Genomic DNA, 26,561 nt, shown 5'->3' with positions numbered 1-26,561 from the left:
ATGCGGCATGCGTACCACGCACAGCGCATGTGTGCCACGCTGCTGCATAGCGGCGCTGGTGGGTGGGCCCTGGGTGGGCCGCCGGGCGGCCTCGCTCCGCAGCTTGCTTGTGGCCCGCCGTCGGGGCTCGGCTTGGGCGGGGCGGGGGCGTGCCGAGTGTCACCCCCCTCCCCTAGAACCCAGGGCGAACCGCCCCCATCGCCCCCACCTCGCTACGCCACTGTCCAGGTTCAATCCCTGGAAATTTCCAGTTAAAAAAAGAATCAGGTAGCAGGTAATGGGAAAGACTCCTGCTTGTTTGAAAAGCTCCTGCCAGTCAGAGTAGGTCATATTAGGCTAGACAGACAGTCTTCTATGTACTGCCACGTACATAGAGCAGCCCTTTATATGTGATTAGCAAAATGCCGAGGGTGGTAGTCAACTAAGTGTTACTCAGAGTAGACTCATTGAAATTAACCAACATGACTAAATTATGACAACTGATTTCAGTGGGTCTACTCTGAGTAACGCTTAGTTGACTAACACCCCTAGTGTTTTGATAAGTTTGGTATGTGTAGTTGGTATGGAGAGGTTTGCCGACAGAGATGTGTTGTTTACCTCCATCCTTCTATGCTAGATGTCTGTCATGTCATGTCATGTCATGTCAGGCCAGTCAGTGGGTGTGGATGATGGACAATTTCTCCCTCCCTTTGTTAAAAGGTGTCATCTAGTGCAGGGCTTTACTTTCCCCCACAGAAGTGAATTATTAAGGGTGTTCATTTATATGGTAAAAAATAAAAATAAAGGGGTGTATCTGGGGCTAAACTGGCTCCTTATCCCTGGAGATGCTAGCTCCAAACCTTCCTAATCTCTTTATCTGAAAGGTGCCAAACTTAATAGAACAGAGTCACAAAGATTATCAGCGTTGTGATTTTAGTGCTTGGCTTTAGATTCTTACTAAGCAATTTTTTCTCCCTGCTTTAGTGAGTGGAACGGATTGCTATGTAACACTGCGGCTGCCAACAGCTTCGCAGGAGGAAGCAAGGACTCAAACAGTCCTTAATTCAAGTGCACCTGTGTGGAACGAAACCTTCTATTTCACAGTACAGAGTCAAGTGAAGGTAAGGAAATGGCGTTTATGGCATTAGTCTCAGAGAATCTGCATTCTAGAATTTCTCTTATAGCTTAAGACGGGCAAGTTTTTGTTCAGATAAATTTGAGGTCCTAACGTTTAACACAAACACGGAATTTTTTTTAAAGGCGCTTCCTTAATTTTCAGAACATCCTGGAACTGAAGATTTACGATGAAGACCTGCTCACCACAGACGACCTTCTCTTTACTGTCCTTTTTGATGTAGCTGAAGTCAGTCCTGGAGAGAGATTCCACACAACCTTCATACTGAATTCAGAGGTACAGAATGAACTATTTTGCTCATATCTTGCTTTATATTTCAGTGCAGGAGAAATATTTATGATTTACATTTTGATTATGTAAGTATATTTTCTGACATCATATGCCATGTTTGAAGAAGCCCTGAATGACGCTTTCCTGACTTCCTGAGGTGAGTCGCTGCTGCTTATCAGGAGGGGCAAGGTGGCAGGGAGAGCAACGTGGTGCAAATGCTCTGGCAAGAGCATCGGATTGGCTCTGTCAGTGTGTTCGCACTGTGCTGCACTCCACCTCCTGATAAGAGGTGTTGCTGAGAGGTCAGGTAAGCATCTCTAGCCCACCTGTAACTGACAAACTTACTTGCTTTGTGTGGATCCTTTATTTAACTGAAGTGACACTGTTCACACATAAGAGGAAAAGGTGTCAGCAAGCAGGAGGGACCCATAAGGTTTGTAGAGGTACCCCCCAAAATCCCCCTTTAAGCGGGGGTTTGGGTGGTTGCCAAAGCAGGCTAATGAGGATTGAAGATGCCTGGTGGGCATTGGGTGCTTGCTGAACATTGGGGCTGTGGGAACAATGGACAACAGGGAGATAAAATGCATAAAGTTATGCACAGTGTAGAAAAGGCGAATAGGAACATTCCCCCCCCCCCCTTAATACTAGAACCGGTAATCATCCAATGAAACCGAATGGAGGACAGACAGACGGAAGTACCGGTAGATCTTCACACAGTAAAACTGTGGAATAACTAGCCCAAGGTATAGTGATGGCTGCCAATTTAGAAAACTTTTAAAGGAGGTGTGAGTCTGGCACTGAATTGGAATTCAGCAAAACCTGTAGGGCCAAAAGGAATAAGACAAGTTATTGTAGGGTAAGGCAATCAGCAGCTGTTTTCTGCTGATTATCAGGATAAGGACTGAAAGGAGGAACAGGTGGGACTTAGGGCTGTTCCAGCAGGACTCTTCTTCAAGTCTTATAGTTTTATAGCTGAAATCCTGAAATGTTTTGCTGCACTTGCCTTTCGTATTCATTTAATATGAATAGCATCTCTTTACATTTTTTTTTTGTTTTTTAAGCAGATTTATTTTTATTATGTTGCTGATCCCAGCCATCTTTTTCTTTCCAGAGTAAGGAAGAACTGGATGTAGAGTTCATAATGAAGGAAAAGTATGTAGTAGTAATAATAGGGAAGTATTGTGGATTCTTTATAAAATGTGGTGTCAGGTTTTGTTTTTGTTTTTTTAAATACGGGTTTAAGTTAGTGCATTTATAGATGTCTTTGTTTATAACAAGCTGCAAATTTAATGAGCAGGAGTCATCAAGATAGCACAACTAATTACATATGCTGTCACTTTGAGCATTCAGGATGCTGAAAGCTCCCAGATGATAGACTTTAGCTTGTCTGGGCATGAATTTAATTGTGCAGAATAAATCAAACAATTGATGCGGTTGCTTCTTCTGTTTTTCAGTTAATTACCTTTCACCAAAAGTTCTAGCCTTCCTGAAGCAAGCATGCTCTTCTTAATTTAATTAAATAAAGCCTGCTTTATGCCTTTCCTCCATTCTGGGAGCATGCCGTATGAAATGTGATGGAGGGTGTTTGCTGATCCATAATGTGGAATTCAAACCATTACAGGTAGATTTCAGGGGCTGTTTCACACTTGCCATTTTTTCTACTGGAGCGATAAGGTTGTTTTCTATAATTGTTGTTTTCTATATTGTTATCGCTTTAAATGTACATTTAAGCTGTTGGGGAAGTATCATCTAACCTTTCCCTCAGGAGATAGCTGCTCCTTTATTGAGCTCCACCTCTCTTTCCTGTTCATACTTTAACCCCTGAAGAACCCATAATGTATCACACCACAATTTACCTTTGGAAAGGAATGTGGGAGTGTTCCTAAATACTGTCCATTTTTATAAAGCAATAGTTCCAATGGAAGGATTTTTGTAACTTTTCCGTAAAAGCATATAGTGAGTGATTATTAAAACATGTAGGGATCATAGAATCAGGGATGTCTTGCACAAATAGAAAAGCAAAGTAAAATTTGATTATATCCAGCAAAGGACAGCGATACACACAGAACAAATTAATGTGTACATCTGTAGCAGGCCCAATTTGATTACCATTAGGCACTTTTGAGTGCTAAAATGAATCACGTGGATATTCTCTCCTAACTGAAGTTGAAGGAACTTCAGGCTGCAGTCTCCTAAACACGCTTACTGAAAGTTAGGGCGTATTGGCTTGCTCTGAGCAAGTGCTTTAGCTGGTGTCTAGAGTTTGTTGTTGTCTAGACTGGATGTGAGTGAGGGTGGGATTCCTTTTGCATGCCCTGCAACATTTCTCCGTTGAAAATAGGGATACCCAGTGCCACTTTCCTAGAAAAAGAGATGCCAGAACTCACCATGAATGGCTCCCCGTTCTCTTATAATGGCAATGGTACCCACCTAAGAGGTGCTGGAGTTCCAGTTGAAAAAAAAAAGCCCTGGGGATGTCCTGTTCCATACCCTCCAACACTTTTTCGATGGAATAGGGACGTCCTACTATACTCTCCAACATTTCTCCGCTGAAAATTGGGACATCCTAAGGAAAAGTGGGAAGTTCTGGGATTAAATCAGAAACCAGGATGGCTTCTGTAAACCCAGGACTGTCACTGGAGAATAGGGACATTTGGAGGGTCAGCTTTTCTTTACAGTGGTACCTCGCTAGACAAATGCCTCGCTAGACAAAAAACTCGCTAGACGAAAGGCATTCACTAACGAAAGGGTGACTCGCAAGACGAATTCCCCTATGGCCGTGACTCGCAAAACGAAAACGTTTTGCGGTTTTTCTCTCTCGTAAAACCGCGCTTCCTCCGACCGTGCTTCGCAAGACGAAATTTCCGCTATACGACAGGACTCGTGGAACGAATTAATTTCGTCTTGCGAGGCACCACTGTATTGCCTGTGGCTCACACTCCTTCCTGTAATCCTGCTTTGCCAGGCCTCAGTTCACTAAATTTGTAAGGCAAGATTGGTTGCTAAGAAAGATGTATTCAGTGCAACTATTTTTAAAACTTGCATTTCTCCCATTTCTAGTCCGGATCGTCTTGAGAATCTCGTCACAAACAACATCATAGTGGTAATATTTATCCTTTTGATTTTGTGCATCCTTTCATTGTTTCTGAAATGTAGTTTTAGGTGAATTATAATTTAATATACACAAAAACAACTAAAGGCTGTGGGGTGGAGACAAATGTTAAAGAACTGCCTTTAGAGGCAGCTCTTCTTGAACGCTTGACCATTTCAATAAATTGTATCTTCATTACTTGGATTATTGTTCATTTTTCACAGGCCCGTCCAGTTTCTTGTTTGAATGTTTGTGTTTCCAAGGAGAAAAGTGCAAAGTATTTTAAAGGTAATTCCAGGTAGAGATCCCACCCCACCTCAACAACAATTAACTTTCTCTTTTCTGGGAATCAAGGAAATTGATGCAGATATAAATATTTTTCTTTCTCTATCTTGCTGCTGCTGCTGCTGCTGTTTTGTTAAGCAACAGCCTTTGATTCTGTTCCATATTGGATAATAAGATCAGGATGAAATGCAAATAAGCAGCTTAAATGTTCTTCATGTTGCAATGTCAAGTTAAAGCAGAAAATAAGGTGGCATATTATGGATGATTACTTGCAAAGTCCAGAATGGACTGAAGGATACTGAGATTGTTAACACTCCTTTATAGCATATCTAGCTTGTTGATTAACTAGCTCTTGGCAAAATTTGAAGTTATCGCTAGTGTTTAAATTAGAAATAAATGCCAACAGGTTATTAAACTGCTGTTTGGAACAGCAGTCATTTTACTGGTGCAAATATTTTGGGTGGTGTATCCTTCTAGCTGTTAAGCAAATGTTAGGTGCTGGATTTTGGGGGGGCAGGGGGACATTCTTATTAAATCCAGATAGTACAGTGGTACCTTGGTTCTCAAACTTAATCCGTTCCAGAATTCTGTTCCAAAACCAAAGCGTTCCAAAATCAAGGCGCGCTTTCTCATAGAAAGTAATGCAAAAAGGATTACCGCATTTTTCCATGTATAAGACTAGGGTTTTTTGTTTTTTGTTTTTTAAACCAAAAAACTAGGTTTAAAATTGGGGCTTGTCTTATACACAGGTAGTGCTGAGGGGTGTTTTCTTAATTTGGAGTCCCCCCCAAATAGTCTTATACATGGGAGTCTTATACATTTGGAGTCTTATACATGGGAGTGTCTTAGACATGGAAAAATATGGTAATCCATTCCAGACTTTTAAAAACAACCCCTAAAACAACAATTTAACATGAATTTTACTGTCTAATGAGACCATTGATCCATAAAATAAAAGCAATAATCAATGTACTGTACTATAAAATAAACAAGACATAATTGTAGATGATAAAAAAATTGTTTCTTACCTGCACTGATGATCTTCTTGTTTCTTCTTTGGCGATCACTCGTAGTTGAGTAAGATTGTCTTCCATAAACATTGTTTTAACAATGAGTCCGTAAGTGACTGTGGAGGTCAATTCTGGACCCATACATCCTTCCACAGTGGGGACATTGGTTTCCGGGCAGGAGCTGATCACGGTGTAGATTTGCCAAGCGTGCCTTCCTCTTAGCACGTTTCTCCCTTGTGTCCTGAATTCAAGTGTCTTCAAAGCCCATGACAACTTTGGTAAAGGCTGTTCTCCAACTGGAGCACTCGCAGGCCAGTGTGTTTCCCAGTTGTCAGTGTTTATACTACATTTTTTAAGATTTGCCTTGAGACAGTCTTTAAACCACTTTTGTTGACCACCGGCATTATGCTTTCCATTTCTAAGTTCGGAATAGAGTAGTTGCTTTGCAAGATGATCATCAGGCATCCGCACAACATGACCAGTCCAACGAAGTTGAAAACTTCAACACTGATGATAGTTATTGTTTGGATGGGGGGGCTTGTATCTATTTTCACAGTCGCACAACCAATTAATCAGTAGCTGAACTGGGTTCCACACTGTCACAAAAACAAATTAACTGAAAAAGCCTCAAAAACAAAAATGCAAAATATATAGCAAAAACAAAAGCATCAAACTTAATCCATTCCTGAAGTCCGTTTGACTTCCGAAATGTTTGAAAACCAAGTCACAACTTCTGATTGGTGCAGGTGCCCTGGAAACAATAGCCGACAGCCAGATTGGCTTCTGAAAAATGTTTGAAAACCGGAACACTTACTTCTGGGTTTTTTGGGTTTGGGAACCAAGGTACCACTGTGGCTATAAAGGGCAGTTTGTAGGTAATAGAGGTTTTTTAGACTCATGTTGATATTGTAATCTGTTTGGGCTTCTCTTTGTAGAAGAAGGTGACCTTGAACTGAGAATGAAGGGATCATATGAAGATACATGGAAAACTGTTTTGCAATCTGGATCGGTAGAATGCTTTTATTTCCACTATCCGATGCATTGGGAACCACAATTAAACGCCCACCTGCAGGTGACCATACTTTCATTGGAAATAATGCATCTCACCTAAAAATACAATAGGGATAGAATAATGTACCCTTTCCCAGAGTATTATAAAATACTGACCTGGGAAATCATGCTTTTCTGTTTCTATTATAATAATGTGCCACAAGGAGCCTCAGATTCCCATGCACCAATCCACTTCCTTCCTCCTTAGACCTTGAGGGGAGGAAGTTAAAAGTTTCCATTTGCAGTTTTGAACAAACTATAGTTTCCTATTGTGTCCTCACATGGGAAACAGTGGTTGTCTAAACTATGGGTAGCTGTACAAAACCAGAATCTGAAAACACAGTTTGATTCTGTTTTGTTATCTCTAACTGTGGATCAAACCACAGTTTCCTGTATTTGAACATAATGGGAAACTATAGTAGAGTGATACCTTTTCTTTTTCTTTTGTGCTGCAGACCAGTGCAGCCGCTGTTCTGGAAAGCAGGTGAAAGTAATCCCTTTTTTATTTTAGTGTTCTGCATGCACACGATCTGAATAGGCAAGAAAGGCGAATATATTGGCAGAAAGGAATGAACTCTGAATGGAAGAATGGGGCATCTTCAGAAGGTGGTATAATCTGGAGGGCACCGTGTTGGCTATCTCTGGTGTAGTCCAAGTTAGCAAAGGATCAGACTGAGAGGCAGAGTGTGGGGAACAGTGTTGAGCAGAAGCTTGGTCTGATGGGATCTTCTCACTTCTCAGTTATTTAGACTGAAAAGCAGGCCGTGGATCTGAAACTACATCTGACTAGACATTGAATTAGCTGCTGTGTTTTGAAATGCTGTTTCATTGGCACCTCTGTGTAGACATAATTCAGACCATGACGTCTTTGGCAGACATGCTATTCTGGTGGTACAGAGGGTCAGGTACCGGGGCCTGGCTTCCAGGAACCCTGGCCTGAAACTCCTCGTCTGCAATCCAATGACACCGACTTCAGAGTAAATTTAAATGGGACTTGCTTCCAAGTAGATATTTTTAGGAGTATGCTTTTACACCCAGACTGTCCCTCGATTACTCCCCAAAACCAAAAACAGCAGTGACATAAAAGTGTTAAATCCATTCTACAGTTGGTAACATTATTTTTTGAAAAATCAAAATAATCTTTAAGCATAGTATTTTCTGATTATTTAACAACATAACTCTACCCACCCACCCCATCTAGCATTGCTCAAGTAATGGGGAGCAAGACAAACAGAATTCATCTGCATCCTTGACTATGCCTCTGAAATCACTTTCTGCGGGGCAGGAGGTGAAAGTAATTCTTACTGCATCAGAGGTAAGCACTTCACTCTTTGAAAAAGGTTCCTAAACTTAAGGCAATTAACTGTCCCAGCTTTTTACTCAATGGCTGATTTTGGAAAAGTGGACTTTAATGATGCAAACTATATCAAGCTATCTGGAAAGGCTTTGTGCTTCCACATAACTGCATGTGATAGCTGAAAAACACCGTACTTTTCTGTGTATAAGACGCCCCCATGTATAAGACGCCCCCTATCTGGGGGGGATTCAAATTTAAGAAAATGGGGGGAGATGGCACAAAGTTGTTGAGCTTTTTTTGGGGGGGATGCCAAAAATTGCTCACCCGCACGCGTTGCAAAATCCGCCTCCTGTCTGTACCATCACCCGCATAAGCTGCCAATCGCCCGCCCAATTTCCACCGATCACAGGCCTGGATGTAACTCACAACTTGCACAACCTCTGTTGTTGTGCATACTTAGGATAAGTTTGTGTGTATATTTTAAACCAAGGAATATCATGAGAAATAAAAATGTTCTGTAGTTCACAGGCGTTTCATTTTTTATAAATGTGCCTATACTTTATGATGCAGAGATGCAGTCACAGAAAATGCACTATTTTTCAGAGTTAGAGTTTCATAGGATTTGCTCCACTTGGTGACAGAAAGCAGAAACACATAGAAAAACTGCCAGGATCCCCCCCCCCCCGCATTTTGTGGCATATTCCAGCAAGTAATTATTATGTGAATAGAATCTAAGAATGCTGAGTTCTGTGGATTATGCATGCGACTTAAAACATTGTTTGATTTAAATTCTTCATTTCAGGATACTAATTTGGAAGTTAAATTGCATACACAGACTTGGTAATGTATTACTTTTCTGACACCCCTCCCCCCAAAAATCTCGAGTAGACTTTTAAGGCAATCCAGTCTATTTCTTGTTTTTCTGTATTTTCATCTTTGCAACTGTTTGGGTTAGCTAGAGGAGTTCGATGTCAGTCTCCAGAAGGATAGGCATGTTGACAGTCTGTTGTAATTAAAACAAGAAGTCTTCTGGCACCTTAAAGACTAAAAGTTTTATTATGACATAAACTTTGAGGAGGTACAATCCACTTCATCTGATGTGTCATGTATTCTTTAACTGGCAAGCATATATACACATGGGATGGGATGTACATGGGATGGAACATAAGGGTCTGAGATCAGAGAAGAAAAGAAGAAAGAATGATGATTACTTGAAACCAAGATTAACATGGCAATATTGGGGACAACCCACATTCTGGCTTTGGTCAGCTAATTAACACGTGTGTTGTTTTTTTTCCTTCTTAAAGAAAAGATTCTTGATTCAAGCCATGCATTGTGTGCCCAAGTGCAAAGTCCCCTATTCTTTTCTCCCATCCAGTGTTTTCAATGGGGTATGGTTATGTGTGTGTGTGTGTGTGTGTGTGTGTGTGAGCGCATGTGTAGACAGGAAATTGCAGTTGCTGTCAGGAGTTTAGGGCTGGATTTAGACACATCAAAAAAGCATTTTGGGAAAACATGTTGTAAACCTCAATGTGGGAAATCACATTGGCAAAAGACAGAACTACACAGCGCCATCTGGTGTCACAGTGTTATAATGCATATAAAATGCTTTTTCTTGACAAATGTAGCTGGGCCCAGAGTAATGACAGTAATTCTCTCTCTCTCTAGCTGCAGTCATTTTATATTCACCTTAAGTATCTGGGATGGGGGAGAAATTTGGATTGGATATGAATGCCTTTTAATAGTTTAGGTTGGACTTTGCCAGTCTGGTGCCCTCGCAGTTGACTTGCAACTTGCATGGGGGTTACTGAGGATGCACAGAACCGAAATCACGTATCTACTTGGAACACCCCAATGTGACCATCCTTACCTTCTGGAGCCAGCATGCCAAACAGGTCTTGTGTGCCAAGCAAGGCAGAGAGCTTTGAAGGCTCTATGAGGCTCTTGTGAGAACCTCCCCAAGCCCAAAGCAGAGACCTAAAAAGCTATTTTTGTCTTGCGAAACCCCATGCCAAAAGAATCTTTAAGCTCTCTGCCTTCTGTGCATTTAATTTGTGTGATTTCAGCTGACTGCATAAAGCTGAAATTAGGCAAGTTTAAACGCGCGCAAGATGTGAGTCGACTGCAAACTTCCATCATCCCAAACTATTTTCCATGCTGGCTTCACTGACGAGAGTTGTAATCCAATCGTGGAGAATGGGGAATGCTGGTTCAGGCACATTAATTAGAGCAGGGGTCAGCAAGCTTTTTCAGCAGGGGGCTGGTCCACAAATTCCTATGCCCCACAAATAACCCAGAGATGCATTTTAAATAAAAGCACACATTCTACTCATGTAAAAACACCAGGCAGGCCCCACAAATAACCCAGAGATGCATTTTAAATAAAAGTACACATTCTACTCATGTAGATTCTGGGACCGTCCGAGTGCCGGATTGAGAAGGCGATTGGGCCGCATCCGGCCCACGGGCCTTAGGTTTCCTACACATGATTTAGAGCAAGGATGAGGAAACCTGTAGCCCCTTCAGATGGTATTGGATACCAACTCCCGTCAGTCACAAGCAGCAAGGGATGATGAGAGCTCCACAATATATGGAGCACCTCAGATTCCCCACCCCTGATTTAGAGGAACAGGCTGTCTCTAAATGTGGAATGTTGATCCTGTAGTTAGTGGATGATGTACTACTGTTTGCTTCCCCTTCTATGTCCTTAATGTTGTTTCAGCTCAGAACACCTTGATGTGCGTTTGAGGTTTGACCTATGTGGAGAGGAAAAGACTTTTCTACATAAACGGAAGAAAGTGGTTGCAGCTGGTCTTAAAAGTGTCCTCCAGCTAGAAGAGGATTTGTTGGATCATGAGGTATGCTGGATCTGGAACTGAAGGAAAAGAATGCATATTTTAAAAGGAAGACATCAATTTAAATTTGACATATCCCTTAAAAAAAAAAGACGCCTTTCATTTTCTACTGGTGTAACGTGCAAGTTGTGGGAAGTTTGAACTTCATACTTGGAATTGTTCTTAGCTCACCTTGTTTTCAATGTTGTATTTGACTGATATTTTTAATGTATTTTATTTAGTTTACATAAACCTTGGAGGTTTCACAATTAAGTGGTGCATTTATTAAATGAATAAAAAATGTTTTGGGAGGCAACGGTGTTAGCAAAGCAACTGATATCTGGTATGGTTGGCACATGCCAGGCAGAGGGCCTTCTTGGTGATGGCACCCGCCCTGTGGAACGCCCTCCTATCAGATGTCAATGAAATAAACAACTATCTTACTTTTAGAAGACATCTGAAGGCAGTCCTGTTTAGGGAAGTTTTTTTTATGTTTGATGTTTTATTTTCTGTTGGGAGCCGTGTAGAGTGTCTGGGGAAACCCAGCCAGATGGGTGGGGTATAAATAATAAATTATTATTAATATTATTATTAACTGCACAACTGCTGAATGGTGTGCTGCTCTGTGGCAGAACGGCTACTTGTATCGTTGTCATTAGCCTTACAGAGAATAGTTATCCTAGCTGATATTATGCCCTTCGAAAATGCTAGTACTCATATTTTAAATCTGTGAACTACCCAGAGGATATTGTTAAATTGTGTGCTAATGTACAGGTCAGATATTAATATAAATATGTATACGTCTGTGTATTTTAAACAGGTGCCAGTAGTTGCAGTCATGGCCACAGGAGGTGGATGCAGAGCAATGACGTCTCTTTATGGGCAGCTTTCAGGACTTAAGAAGCTTGGCATTCTGGACTGCATAACATATATCAGCGGTACCTCGGGCTCGACTTGGTGAGACTGTCAGCATGAAACTGGGGGAGGGGGTTGTGGAACTCTGTAGCTGAAACCAAGGAAAGGTATTAAGAAGTGCATAGATTATTTGTATACAATCCGCTTTCCCTGAGCCAAGCTATACCAGCAATGAAGAGACAGTCCTGGGACTTACGGTTGCGCTTGAGATGTGCCGCTTCAGAAATCAGTGTGCAAGAGTGGAAAACTGAAGCATGGCTCATCTCGCCTGTCCTTCCTCAGGAAAACCAAAGTCGCTTCTTTACGTGTGTGTTTTATTGTCCATGTATTTATCCTGATTATTTTATTACAACTGTTTCTTTAGGACCATGTCAAATTTGTATGAAGATTCTAATTGGTCCCAAAAGGATCTGGAGAGGCCAATCCTTGAAGCCAAGAAGCATATGGGAAAGAATAAGATAAGCACCTTTTCTCTGGAGAATCTGATTTACTATCAAGAGGAGCTGAGACAGAGGGCCAAAGAGGGCATCTCTACTTCTTTTAATGACCTGTGGGCCGTAGCTCTGGAGAATATCTTGCACGATGGGGTATGTAAACAGCTTTAGGCCTCTCCTAATGATCAGTGTCCAAATACAGAAATGATTAATGGAGAGCCAATTATCTCCCCAAGCCTCTGTTGGTTGTTTCATCTCTCTGGCATGCAGTGGCGTGGCAACGGGGCTGGGAGGCGGTGCGCCCATGTTCCACATCCGTGAGGGTGACAAGGTGGCACGAGCAGCCACCGCACCTCCGCAGCCACATGTGGTGGATCCTTTGTTCGTTACTGCAGCCACGAGCAGAAGATCCCGGCGCTGGCAGCAAACTGCTATGTACAGCGCATGTGCGGCGTTGCACGCATGCGCTGTATGTAGCACCGCCGCAATGCACTGTACATAGCGGTTTGCTGCTGCCGCTCCAGCACCGTATGAACAGTGGTGGGATCCCTCCGTTGTCGCTATAGCCACGAACAGAAGATCCTCCGCGGCTGCAGCCACGAGCAAAGGATCCTGGCATCATCCATACGGAGTTGGAGTGGTGCCGCTGACAAACCGCTATGTACAGCACATGCGTCGTATGTAGCGATGCCGCACATGCGCCCTACGTAGTGACACCCCGCCCCAGGTGTCACGACACCTTCGTTCGCCCCTGCTGGCATGTATATTCAATTAATCATTCACTTAAGGCTTTCAGTTGTGTAGACAGTAAAGAAAAATATGAGTGACCTTACATGGATAACAACAAAAAAATACATATCAGTACAATGAGCAGCCTAAAAACAATTGATTTCAAAGCACAATATAATAATCCAAAGAAACAATCCATTTTGATAAAACTAGCATTATAACATTTTAAAAATCGCTGCAAAATAGGCTATATCAGTAACTAAAAAAGCACATATCAACCAATATTATTTATATTGAAAACAATCCAGAACTGAAAGAGGAAAGCACAGAAAGCATTGATCTTTAATCTGATGAAGTCCTGGTTTTTTTGAAAGAGCCGTCAGCAGCCTAGTTTCATTCTTTGGAAATTTTGCAGGACCCCCTTTATTCCACATATTCACTCATCCATCTCATTCATACAGTTTATAACTGATTACATTAAACTAGTGATATTGTAAGGGTAACAAAAGGGATGCGGGTGGCTCTTTGGTGTAAACCGCTGAGGGCTTGCCGATCGGATGGTCGGCGGTTCGAATCCCCGCAACGGGATGAGCTCCTGTTGCTCGGTCCCTGCTCCAGCCAACCTAGCAGTTCAAAAGCATGTCAATATGCAAGTAGATAAATAGGTACCACTCCGGCGGGAAGGTAAACGGCGTTTCCGTGCGCTTCTCTGGTTCGCCAGAAGCGGCTTAGTCATGCTGGCCACATGGCCCAGAAAAACTGTCTGCGGACACACATTAGCTCCCTCGGCCAGTAAAGCGAGATGAGTGCCACAACCCCAGAGTTGTTTGTGACTGGACTTAACTGTCAGGGGTCCTTTACCTGTAAAGGTAACAAAAGTGCAAATATGAAGCACTTAAGAGTATATTCACGTAGTTTTCAGAGATTTGTTTTGCAAAACTGTATCTGATTTGTTGCAGTATGTGGCACACTCTTCTGAGCTCTAAGTCCTTTTCTTGCTTTCTGTTTTTCCTCCTTATTAGGTGAATGATTTTAAACTATCTGATCAGCAACAGGCTGTGAATCAAGGGCAAAATCCCCTACCCCTCTATTTAGCCCTCAATGTGAAAGAAAACCATATTTCTACTTTTGATTTCAAAGGTAATTCATATAAAATTGTAATTGCAGTGGATAAACGGCAAGTGCAAATGTCAGCAATTTTTCTTAGCCTATTCTCCTGTGTAAGCATTACTATGTGCAATAATGTGCCAGAAGGGAAATTTCAGAACATCCTTAGGGGTTATTTGATCTGTAGGTAATTTACCTTGCATATTAATTATACAGGTCTATATTACAGTAACTGAAACAAAGATTAGCATGTATGTGCCAGGTTTGGGGCCTGCTCAAGGAAACTAAAGGAGCTTATAGACAGTGGCTTAATATTGGTAATGGGTCCCTGAGTTATTGCAAATAGCTTAATGGCAACAGGTTGTTGCTGTTGCTTTTCTCTTCCCCAGGAAGGGAAAATCCAGATTAAATTGCAGGGGGTGGGGAATATTTGCTGGCATTTTGATGCCAACACCATCATGTAGATGCTACAAAAAACCAGCCTGGAAGCATCCCAAGTGTGAGTAAGTATGTGTGCAGAACTGGAGATTCATTGTAGGTTTCATTGCTTCAAATATGAAATGATCACTTTAAAACTGCACAGTAATTTGATTGTTGTAAGCACAGCAAATAAATTGGGCTGTTAGTGCAGTTTCTTTACATAGGTATAAATGACTCATTTAGATGATGGTGATGATAATTAATTTTGTATGTGCTGTAAGCTGCCCAGCCACTCTGGGCAGCTTCCTGCACATACAGTGGAACCCCGGGTTGAGCACACCCCGGGTTGCGGATGTTCAAGTTAAGAACGCCCGCAACCCAGAAGCGTTTCCGAAGCGTGTGCGACCCCTGGATGCGCAGAACGCGTCTGCGCATTTCACGCATGCGCAGAAGCACTCAAATCGCGCTACTCCCGGTTTTTCCGGTTTTTTGGGGGGCGTTCATGTTACGCACACCCGTGTTACGTAGCACGATCCGGAACAGATTGCGTGCGTAACATGGGTTGCCACTGTATTAAAAATTGTAAAACATCAGACATTAAAAACTTCCCTAAACAGGGCTGCCTTCAGATGTCTTCTAAAAGCCACATAGTTGTTTATTTCCTTGACATCTGATGGGAGGGCGTTCCACAGGGCGGGTGCCACCACCAAGAAGGCCCTCTGCCTGGTTCCCTGTGACCTCACTTCTCGCAGTTAGGGAACCACCAGAAGGCCCTTGGAGCTGGACCTCAGTGTCCGGGCTGAATGATGATCTTGGACCATTGAGCCATGTGCTTGTTTGATGGCTTTGGTGAAGTAACTCTCCTCTTTCAGCTTCACTTCTCCATCAATAAAATGAAAGTAACAGTGACCTCACTTGCCGTTTCTTGTGAAAATGAATGAGATACGGAAATAATTGCATCCCACAGATCATTTATCAATATTACACAATGCATTTCCCCCTCCATGCTCCTTGGAGGAAAGGTAGAATGACAAACACAATGCATACACAAATTTGTATATTCTCATAGGTGGTTTTAGATGCAGAATTATTATGTTACCATGCTTCCATCAGCAGTAAGATAGCAAGTATGCTTGTTGATTGTCTGTACACAGAATGGTGTGAATTCTCCCCCTATGAAGTTGGTTTTCTGAAATACGGTGCATTCATCCATTCAGAAGATTTTGGAAGTGAATTCTTCATGGGGCGGCTAATGAAGAAAAACCTAGAGTCCCGGATCTGTTATTTAGAAGGTAATTGTATTAAATTCCTATAAAGTGGCATGTTACTCTCTTGAAAGCTGTTTTGCACTAGATTTGCAATTACTAAAATCGTCAACCAGATTTGTAGGTTAACTACCAGAATTTCTGGGAAATTATTTTGAGGTGTAGGCTAGCCCAAGACAATTTTGAGCCTGATGCTGCAATTCTATCACACTCAACATCAGCTGCCTGAGGAGGCCACCTCACTTTAAATTGTTGGCATATTTAAGCTGAGCAACTGCGCAACAAAAGGTTGAGGAGACTGTAAAGCATAACTAGGAGTTGATTTAATTAAAGGAAAAATAACAGAAATTACATTAGCTATAAGAACATTACAGAAACATGACCCATCCAGTGACCCACCACCTAGGGTACTGAGAGAGGTACGCAGACCTCCTTATATACTATGTCTGATTGCTGATACGCCTTAAAACTTAACACCACCTGCTGTACTGCCCCACAGCTGCAAAACTAGGTCAGTTCATTTCCTTCTTTCTTTAAAAGAGATATTTCTGTGGAACAGTAATGAACCTTAAACTGTAACATTCAACATAAATATGAAATGCTTTTCTGTTGCAATACATATGAATAAACAAATGTGTGTTTATGAGTAATTAGTACAACCATTATCTAGTAGCATGTGAAGCCCTAATATTTCAAAAGACGTAAATAAGGTAGGAGGAGTAATCAATTACTATTGAAGTCCTGATTAATGATGAACAGCTGAATGAGAAAGGATGGATTATGCAAAGAGGAACTGATCTTTCCCTAAATATGCTTGGCTTTACAGCGTTGTGGAGCAATATTCTTGCTGTGAATCTGCTTGATGTCTGGAATAAGCTGAGCAGTACAGATGAATCTTGGCAGAAACTTATCAGAAGCAAAATAAGAAACATTGGTAGGAATTTTGTTGTTAGCTTAAAATAATGTGTACATAACAGCACACATATTCTCGTAAATAACCCCTGCAGAAGTAGCCTAGATGGTTTGCCTCCATTCACATGAACACAGTGATGGCCAGTGTGCAGTTCAGAAACTGGAAGAGATCTAAGGCAGCACAGTGCTATTCTCTACCCTAACACAAAGTACTGTGGCAAAGAGATAAGAAAGCACGTATTTGGGCGTGTGCACACACTTGCATGAACACACATGCTGGGGTGGTGTGGAAGGCCACCTGTGGAAAGTTATGAAATGGTCCATGAAAGCTTACACCATAACAAATTAGTTGCTGAATTGCAACTAATTACCAAACTTGAAACCATGGAGAGACCTGGTCTGAACAAAGACACTGGATTCTTATCTCATTATACATGACAAAGCTATCTTTAGCCACCTCACCCCTTGCTTTTTCCTGTAAGACCAATTGCAGTCGTTAACAGGTTTTCTGCACCTATCAGCCAATCACCCATTCCCACCACCCTTCTGAGTAATACCCCTCCCCACTCCCTCACTATATATAAGGGTCTGGTGACTTCTGTTTCAGTGTATCTGAAGAAGTGTGCATGCACACAAAGGCTCATACCAAGAACAAACTTAGTTGGTCTCTAAGGTGCTACTGGAAAGAATTTGTTTATTTTTTACCAAAAGAAATTGGTTAGTTTTCAAGGTGCCACAATATTATTTGTTGCTTTCACGAAAAGTGAGTGATATCTAGGTGTTAGCAAATGTAGATTAAAAATCCCTGTTAAATGAACGTTAAGGGAATGTCCCACTTTTTTGGTATCTAAATGGGGTTACCTGTATCTGTTCCAGGCATATGTATTTGACAGTGTGTCATTATTCATAAATAATGCCATACATCTACTTTAAATTGTGCAGAGGAAGACAAATATATGATTTATGAACAAGCCTTTTCATAGACATTCATTTGCTGTAACTCAATAGTGGCATAAAGTAGCAACACGGACTGCTCCCCCCGCCCCCAAATCCCCTTCTCTTCCTTTCCCTTATGCAGAGAGAAATCATATTCCACCAGAAAGCTCTACTTACTTGGGGACCTCTTGGATGTGTCCTGATGGGAAGCTCTTTCAGATTATAAGAAATATTTTAACTGATCGTCCATTGCACCATCACATCCATAACTTCCTCAATGGTTTCCATATGCATAAAGACTATTACCAGGAGAGTCAGTTCTCTACATGGAAAGGTAACTATATCTACTTAGAAGTATGACCTATTGAATTCAGTGGGGCTTTCTCCAAACTAAAGGATTAGGATTACAGTTCTAGTTACAAAAAATACAGTAAAGGAAAACAACCCCACCCAAAAAATAATAATCATACCCTAGGGCTTTTTAGTGCTGATAATTTATTTACTAAGTTAATAAAATTGCTATCCCACCCTTCATCTGAAAGGACATTTCTGACACACTAGCTATTAAATTCCTCTTTACAACCGACAAATTTATATCTTCCCATAACTGGGCCTGGGATACTGGACAATAGGTGAAAATGTGGGTTTATTGTGAACATAGTGACTTTGATTTTACTTGTAAACATATGCAAATATTGAACAGAGGCTCATTTATCACTGTCTCTCCCTCGCCAAGTTATCTTTCTTTCTTTAGATCTGGAGTGCTGTTTCAAGAACACATTTCATTTTATACACTTTCCTTCTTTGTAAATGGATACATGCAATGTTCTGAATATATACCTAAATATTTAAAATGTGAACGTGAGAAAAGTGTGTTCACCAACATATGTGTCCAGACAGCAAACGTTATCAGGGAGATGGGATTGGCTGGAACACCAACATGAATGTACGTTCTGATATACACAAGTGTGCTGCCATGTAATGTGTGGCAGAGCCCTGAATTCTGAATGGTGTTTGGAGGCATAGACTGACTTCTTCAAAGTTCCAGGCATAGGCAGAGGACTGGCTTCAAATAGAACTATAGAATCATGGAACTGTAGAGTTGTAAGGAACCCTAAGGGTCATTTAGTTCAGTCCCATGACAGATGGCCATCAAACCTCTGCTTATAAACCTCCAATGAAGAAGAGTCTACCACCTTCTGAGGGAGTCCATTCTACAGTCGAACAGTTCTTACTGTTAGAAAGTTATTCCTGATGTTTAATTGGAATCTCCTTTCTTGTAACTTGAAGCCATTGGTTTGGGTCCCACATCTGAAACATTTTGTGAAAGAAAATGAATGATAAAAATCAGATTAGATTACTAGATTTATTTTTATTGTATAATTTGCATTTCAGACAGCCGGCTGGACCAGTTTCCTAATCAACTGACACCTTCAGAAGAAGGTATCTGCCTGGTCGATGCTGCATATTTCATCAATACTAGCTGTCCCCCGCTCTTGAGAAAGGAGCGGAAAGTAGATGTCATCTTATCATTTGATTACTCTCTGGACAACCCTTTCCAGGTCAGTGTTAAGGTATTCTTCTGCAAACAGTTTGCTCACAGTGGAGGAAAGAGGACATTGTACAGAAAAAAAAGATGGTTGCCCCATACTCAGAAAGGTTCATAGACATGTGGTCGAATCCATATGTCTACATTATGATCTGAGCATGATCCATGATCCATTGGAATGCGGACTGGAGAGCTTAGCTCCAAATGGTGGAGTGAATGGAAATCCTCCCCCAGCCCTAATTATGGCTACATAATTTAATGCCTGTTGATTTAAAGGACAGCCTCTAAAGTTACCCTAATTTCTTGTGCTATAGTCTATAGAACAAACCAGCCAATACTGCTTGGAGCAGGGAATTCCTTTTCCCAGGATTTCATTGAGTGAGGAAGACAAGAAAAATCCCAGAGAATGTTACCTATTTGTGGACGAGGAGAATAACAAATCCCCCATTGTGCTTCATTTCCCGCTTGTGAATGATACATTCCAGAAATTTAAAGAACCAGGTACATTTCATTTCCAACGTGCAATATTTTGTCTCAAAACAAAACAAGGGCAAGGGGAGGGATGAGCAAACGATTGAATGAGGTCTGAACATGTTCCCAGGTCTCCTAAATGATTTAACCGGGGGGCATATTTGTTTGTTTGTTTTATCTTCAGGTGTGGAACGTAGGCAAACCGAGATGGCAGAAGGCATAGTCCCTCTATCTGGCTATTGCTCACCATACCAGCTGATGAACTTTACATACACTAAGAAAGACTTTGACAAACTCCTGAAACTGACTGACTATAACATCCAGAATAGCAGAGACTTCATTCTTCAGGCTCTCTCCATGGCCATAGAATGGAAAAAATGTGGCCGGAAATGTGCCCAGCCATGTGACTCTTCTTAGGATCCCTTGCCTGCTTTTACCAGCAATGTATGGCTTCCTCCTCCTAGTAGATCATCAAGCCTTTTGCTTTGCAGAGGAGGATGATTGGCAGGTCAATGGAGTTCAACCCCCAAACAGATGGAGGTTACTATCCTGTACACATTTATTAGAGAGAGCAAGTCATATTAAACTCAGAAGGCCTCACTTCTGAGCTAACATCCTTAGGACTTTCACTGTAAGAAATCTCAAAATGGCGATGCCTTGCTTCTTATCTTTACTTGTCCTTCAAGCACTTAAATCAGGTATATGGAGGCTGTGGACCTCGAGATGTAGACTGACACCCACCAGCCACAGCCAGCAGGACTAAAGCAAAGGACGATGGGAGTCTTAGTCCCACAACATCAGGGGATGACATTTGAAAGGGATGGGAGAAGAGAGACCAGGATAAAAGATACCAGCAAATGCCAAAATCAGGAATATTGTAGGGTCAGATACCCAGTGTCAGAACTTGGGGTTACTTCTTTGCTTAATAAATTGAGTAATGATGATTGTTGTCATAAGCTATATGTGACATGAGCTTTGACTTGAGGGGAAATTTCAAGTGTGATAGTTCAAACGTGTCCTTTAGAAAACAACAACCCACACTCTAGCCTTGCACTGGTAACTTAGGACCAATTTCTGGGTGTGGCAGCCACACTCCTTGAAGCCAAGCAAAACTTGACAGTGGGAAGCCTGCCTCTTTAAAGGAATATTTGCTGTTGTCACATACAAAGCAGAATATATGATCTGAGGGCCAAACGACATGGGTTGTTAATGATGTGATATGCCCCTGAGTGCAGGATTCTACTTGCAGAAGTTGTAAGTTGTGGGTCCCTTATCAGGAATGGCACCTTAGCAAGGAGAAGGTGTTTTAGTCCTTTGCCTCCTACGATGGTCCCAATCTGGATCACACCCCTACCTCCCCACCCCGACAACTTTAATTTACATGGGATTAAAAAAAAATCCCATTGGAGTTAACGGGGGCTTTTTCTCCAAGCAAATTGCAGGAATGCCCTTCTACCCTCTGATCCAGATTGGGACAACAGTAGTGAACAAAAGGCTAACACACACACACACACACACACACACACACACAAACACACACACAAACACACCCTAACCACTCCAGGAACCCTGTCATGATTGGGAGGGACACGCTATCTTCTTTGATAAGAAAAATCTTTCAATAAATGGCAAATGACATAATGAATGCCATGTATTTTTTTGGCCCTGATCTTCAAAGGAAATGGAGCACTCAAATCCTTCCCCAACACCCTTGGATTGCCTACGCTGTGGGAAGAATAGGGTTTCTGCAATCTTTCATGTACAGATGTACCACAGTTAAAGAAACACATGTGCTGTTATCCTGTTTCCTGTGGGAGTCTTATTCACGATGTGCAGAAAGCTGTGGTTGTGATTGTGTGTGAAGCTGATCTGTGATGGTTTCTACATGAGAAAGGAGTATCCATGTAACCAGGTCACTATTCTCTCTAGCTCATGTAATTTGTGTGACCACTACAGACATTCTAATGGGAAAAAGCCCTGTAAATCAGGTTTGTTCCTAAACTTCTTGCAACATTAGAGTGGCCTGAAGTAATAGGGCTGGAAATACTACTACTACTACTACTACTACTACTACTACTACTACTACTTTATTACTTATATGCTGCCCATCAGACTGGGTTGCCCTAGCCACTCTGAGTGGCTTCCAACATAATAAAACGGCAGCAACACATCAAACATTTAAAATTCCCAATACAGGGCTGCCTTCAGATATCTTCTGAAAGTTGTGTAGTTGTTCATCTGTTTGACATTAGTTGGGAGGGCATTTCAAAGGGTGGGTGCCACTACTGAGATGGCCCTCGGCCTGGTTTCTGGCAGTAGTCACACCTCAGAACAGTAGCAGGATAGTGGCTTTCTGCATGAGGATTTAGCCTGCTACATATTTTTTGCACACCCCAATTTCCAAGTGGGAAGAGACTCCTGCACTTTCCCAGGGTTCGGTTTCCTTGGAATGAAGGTCAGTGGAGACTATGGGGTCTTTAGGGCACATGGTTTTATTTACACATATATACCACTGAAGCATAGGTTGGGGGGCTCACAGCATTAAAACTCCAACAGATCTTCTTTCCTCATTAGTTTTCCAGGAGAGTACCATGGCACCATTTTGAGTTCAGCACAGAGCCATACAAGCCTACGTGTCTCCAGCTTCCAGCATCAGCCAAAACTCTCCCACACAAATTCCCCCTTGGCCTACTGTCCCCCATTTTAGGATGATGTGGCCTCCAGCCAGGTGAGGGTGTGTGTGTAGAGATTGCATACCCCCTTTCTGAATAGCACTATCACTTAGTTGCCACTATGGTAACCTAGCTCAGTCTTTGTGGTGCTGATGAGAGCACTGAACTTGCCAGCTATGTCCATTACCTTACAAAGAGACTAGTCTGACCAATTTGGCATATTTCCTCTCATAGATTCTAACTTCACATACACAAAATCAGATTTGGAAGGGACGAAAAATTTGGAAGGGATGTATCCAGACTGACCCTGCCCCAAAAACCTTGTAACAATATCCAATAAACTGTTGCATGGGAATATTCCAAATGCAGCAGCCTCATCCTGAGGGACACTCATCCTGAGATGTTGTTTGTGGAACACTCAGTCCTGCCGCTCTCTTTGATCTTTTTTGGGGGATGGGCGGGGTGTCAGCCCATATATTCTGCTGAGTTTGTAGATTTCTAGATTGGAACAACTTTGTTTAAACAGAAACTCCCAACCACCTTATCCCAAATCATATATGCGTAACAACTGTGTTAAACCTAAAGACGCTGGGAAGTCCTGTTAGGCAAACATCACTGAAATCCACTAAGTGCACTGTGTTATTCTTACACAACACCCATTCATTTCAGTGGGGTTTAATAAGCATTGCTTCTCCGAGGTTTATGCCCTTAAGTGCAATCACTGCTTCAGTAGAATACAATCTGCTGTTAACTTGGTTGTTATTTTTTCACTGTGAGATACTAGTATTTTGATGCAGTTCTCCAACCATGTGCATACGCATACTAGGGTAAAGTTTGCATATCAGTGCAATACATTAGTGGAAATAACATCATGGTGTTACCCTACAAAGGGGATCTGGAAATACGCCGTTCCTCTTTAGCCAAATAAAGACAGTAGCATCGTGGAAAGAGTTCGTATTTATTGTCGGCTGCAGCAAGAATAAATGATTCAGAGGAATTCTCCCAATTCTGGACTCAAAATACAAAATTCAGGATGCTTTTAGTCCATTCTCTTTACATGCTTAGTTCGTGAATGATCCCTTTCAGCAACATGATTGGATAACAGAATGTGTGGATAGCTCATGGACTCCTCATGTTCAATTCTAATTGGTTTACAAAAAAACACGCTCCTGTCTACCAGCTGTACCATGACAACAGATAGTTGTGAACAAAGTTTATAAGTTATGGTAGAAGACCCCCCCCCCCCCAAAAAAATCTCTGCCTAAGGTAATAGAGAAAATTCAAAAAATTGGGGAGGTAGCAGGATTTAAATTAAATAAAAATAAAACCAAATTATTAGTTAAAAATTTAAAAGAAGATGAGAAAAAAGATTTCTCTATCTCAAAAGTATTGAGTTAGAAATCCATAAAAAGCTAAATATTTAGGAATTTGGTTAACAACAAGAAATATAAATATAAAGATAATTATGAAAAGTTTTGGTCTGAAATAAATGAAATCTAGAAATAATAAAAATGAATGTGCTACCAAAAATTCTCTTTCTTTTCCAGACAGTCCCAATAATTGTAAAGGATGATTGCCTCAAAAAATGGCAAAAAGAGATTGCTAAGTTTGTCTGGGAGGGCAAAAGACCAAGGATTAAACATAAGATACAGATACAAAAGAAAGAGGATGCTTTGCCCTCCCAGACATTAAGTTATACTATGAGGCTGCATGTTTAGTATGGATTAGGGACTGGATAAAACTAAAGAAGGAAGAAGCTTTGGACTTGGAAGGTCATGACAACAGGTATGGGTGGCATGCATATCTTTGGTATGGGAAAGGAAAGATACACAAAGGATTCTACAACCATATTATTAGGAAATCATTAATAAGAGTGTGGGAAAGATAGAAAGATTTGATAGAACATAAAACACCTTGGTGGTTATCACCAATTGAAGCTTCACTGCTCAAACCGCTTGGCAAGAAAGGAAAATGGCCTACATAGAGAGACTTACTGGAAAAATTAGATGGAAAATAGAAGTTAAAAGAGTATGGGGAAAGAAAAGGATATGTTCAGAGTTGGCTACATTATAGACAATTAAATGAAATTTATAAGGAGGACAATAAAAAAAGGGTTTAGTTATACTGTTTCTAGATTTCAAAAAGAAGTTGTAGAGGAGAAGGTAAAGCTGTTGAAGAATGCTTATAGTATCTTGTTAGAATGGGAGACAAAAGATGAAGAGGTTAAATAAGTAATGATAAAATGGGCCCAAGATGTGGGTCACAATATACAATTTGAGGACTGGGAAAAACTATGGAAAGTAAATCCGAAATTTACAGATTGTGTTTTGTTGAAGGAAAACTATCTGAAAATGATGTATAGATGGTATATTACACCAGTCCAAATAGCTAAAATGTATAAAACCGAGACTAACATATGTTGAAAATGTAAAGAAAAAGAAGGGACGTTCTTTCAAATGTGGTGGGAGTGTAGAGAAGTTAAAAAATATTGGGAAATGGTCTATAATGAAATGAAAAATATGTTCAAATGGACTTTCGTTAAAAAGCCAGAAGCTTTTTTATTAGGAATATTAGGACAAGATATACCAAAGAAAATAAGGAATTTATTTATGTATGCTACGACTGCGGTGAGAGTTTTGCTGGCACAAGGATGGAAGAAAGAGGAAATACCAACGAAGGAACAATGGCCGGAAAAACTGATGAACTATGCAGAGCTGGCAAAATTGACAAACTGTGTGAAAAGGACAATCAGGACTTTAAGGAAGAATGGGAATTATTTATAAGTTATTTGAAAACAACAACAAAGAGATCTAGAATCACTGGCAGGATTTGAACAAACATACACAAACTTTATTGGCAGAATATGAATTTGAACAATAGAAGGACAATATTTACAAATGTACAATATGCAGAAATAATATGAATGTGAATTAAGAAAACAGTTAAGGAAGCTGGGGGAGGTCCCGGAGGGTGGGAGGGAGGGAAAGGGGAAAAAATCTGTATGATGGTATTGGTTGATTAGTATGTATTGAAATTTTGTTAATAAAGTTTATAAAAAAAAGTTCGCAATTCTTCTGTCTCGTGCAAAATGTTGCATTTTTGGTAGTCTGTTGCGCTTGGCAAAAAGAACGACGTGACGAGCAGGATGGTTTTCAATGGGAAGGCAACCACGAGCAGTGCCCGCGGGCTCCCTTTTATTGATCATTTTACATAGCTGTTAAAGATTAACCTTCAGGCAGTCTCACGGACCAAAAAAGGAAAAACCTCTCCCTCAGGTGGGATATTCACTCCATATATGGTAATGCTCCTGCCCTGGGCTCCTTAGGTGACACCCCCAAACAGGGGCATCGCAGGGGGGGCGGAGGGGGCGGGGGGCCCCGGGCAGCACCCCTGCTGGGGGTGACACATGGGGGCTGCCCCGCCCACTGGGCTTTTTTCCTACTTTTTTTTTTAAATTCTTTTTAGGCTATTTTCGGCACTGCCGGGGTGGAGCCGCAGGGGCCGCCAGCGAGTCGGGGTGTCACCCCCCTCGCTGGCCGCTCCTGCGGATCTGCCCCGGCAGCACCCAAAATAGCCCCCGCCCTCCAGCGGCTTTTCGCGGGCTGCAGAGGCTCCAAAAGCCTGCGCCCGGCACCCCCCGGGGGCGGGGCGTCGCCGTGTGTGCGTGCGTCATGACGCACACGCCGCGATGCCCCGCCCCCGGGGATGCCGGGCGGGAGCTTGGGGAGCGTTTTTGGGCTGCAAAGAGTCCTGAAGCTGCTGCTGTAGCACCCCCTTTGTGCTACAGCAGCGGCTTCAGGACTCTTTGCAGCCCAAAAACGCTCCAAAAGCCCCCGCCCGGCGCCCCGCGCGCGTCATGACGTCATGACACGCGCGCGCGGCGACGCCCCGCCCCCAGGGGTGCCTCTTGGCTTCCCGCCCCGGGCAGCCAAGGGGCTAGGAACGCCCCTGCCCCCAAACTCCTCCCAGGACATCTTCATTGCGTAGGTGCCTTTCCTCATGCCTCTCCCTGATGTGCCCCTCCCGCTAATCACCTTGTGATTCCCCAGTACTTTCCCCTCTGGCCGCTATTCCTTTGTTCTCCTGCTCTAGCTGAGCACGTGTTTCCCAAGCTGGCACCCCCATCAGTGTGGCTTGCCAGCACTGCTTTTTCCAACCTTTGCCAACCTTTACAGAATTGACGTGGCTTGCCAGCGCCAA

The 26,561-nt window shown here is 42.0% G+C and overlaps 1 protein-coding gene across 1 annotated transcript; it reads left to right on the top strand.

The window, feature by feature from the left end:
* On the top strand, positions 1 to 20,484 carry LOC117038796 (cytosolic phospholipase A2 delta-like). The gene is made up of 19 exons (XM_033142332.1): positions 1 to 58; positions 964 to 1,100; positions 1,259 to 1,390; positions 2,496 to 2,536; positions 4,445 to 4,487; positions 4,700 to 4,763; positions 6,706 to 6,842; positions 8,022 to 8,135; positions 8,920 to 8,957; positions 10,840 to 10,975; positions 11,772 to 11,908; positions 12,231 to 12,453; positions 14,052 to 14,169; positions 15,711 to 15,848; positions 16,648 to 16,755; positions 17,812 to 18,003; positions 19,065 to 19,231; positions 19,533 to 19,719; positions 19,874 to 20,484. The coding sequence occupies exons 1-19, from the start codon at positions 1 to 3 to the stop codon at positions 20,104 to 20,106; spliced, it is 2,403 nt and encodes an 800-aa protein (XP_032998223.1). The 3' UTR covers positions 20,107 to 20,484.
* Positions 20,485 to 26,561: the final 6,077 nt, after the last annotated feature.

Source organism: Lacerta agilis, chromosome 1 (assembly GCF_009819535.1).
Source record: "Lacerta agilis isolate rLacAgi1 chromosome 1, rLacAgi1.pri, whole genome shotgun sequence".
In the NCBI taxonomy this organism is placed as follows: domain Eukaryota; kingdom Metazoa; phylum Chordata; class Lepidosauria; order Squamata; family Lacertidae; genus Lacerta; species Lacerta agilis.
This window is presented reverse-complemented; position numbering and strand designations above follow the sequence as displayed.

Coding starts and splice junctions, on each gene's coding strand:
- LOC117038796 (XM_033142332.1), top strand. CDS start 1: ATGCGGCATGCGTACCACGCACAGCGCATGTGTGCCACGCTGCTGCAT. Junction 1,101..1,258: donor CAGTACAGAGTCAAGTGAAG/GTAAGGAAATGG, acceptor CTTAATTTTCAG/AACATCCTGGAACTGAAGAT. Junction 4,764..6,705: donor AAGTGCAAAGTATTTTAAAG/GTAATTCCAGGT, acceptor TTCTCTTTGTAG/AAGAAGGTGACCTTGAACTG.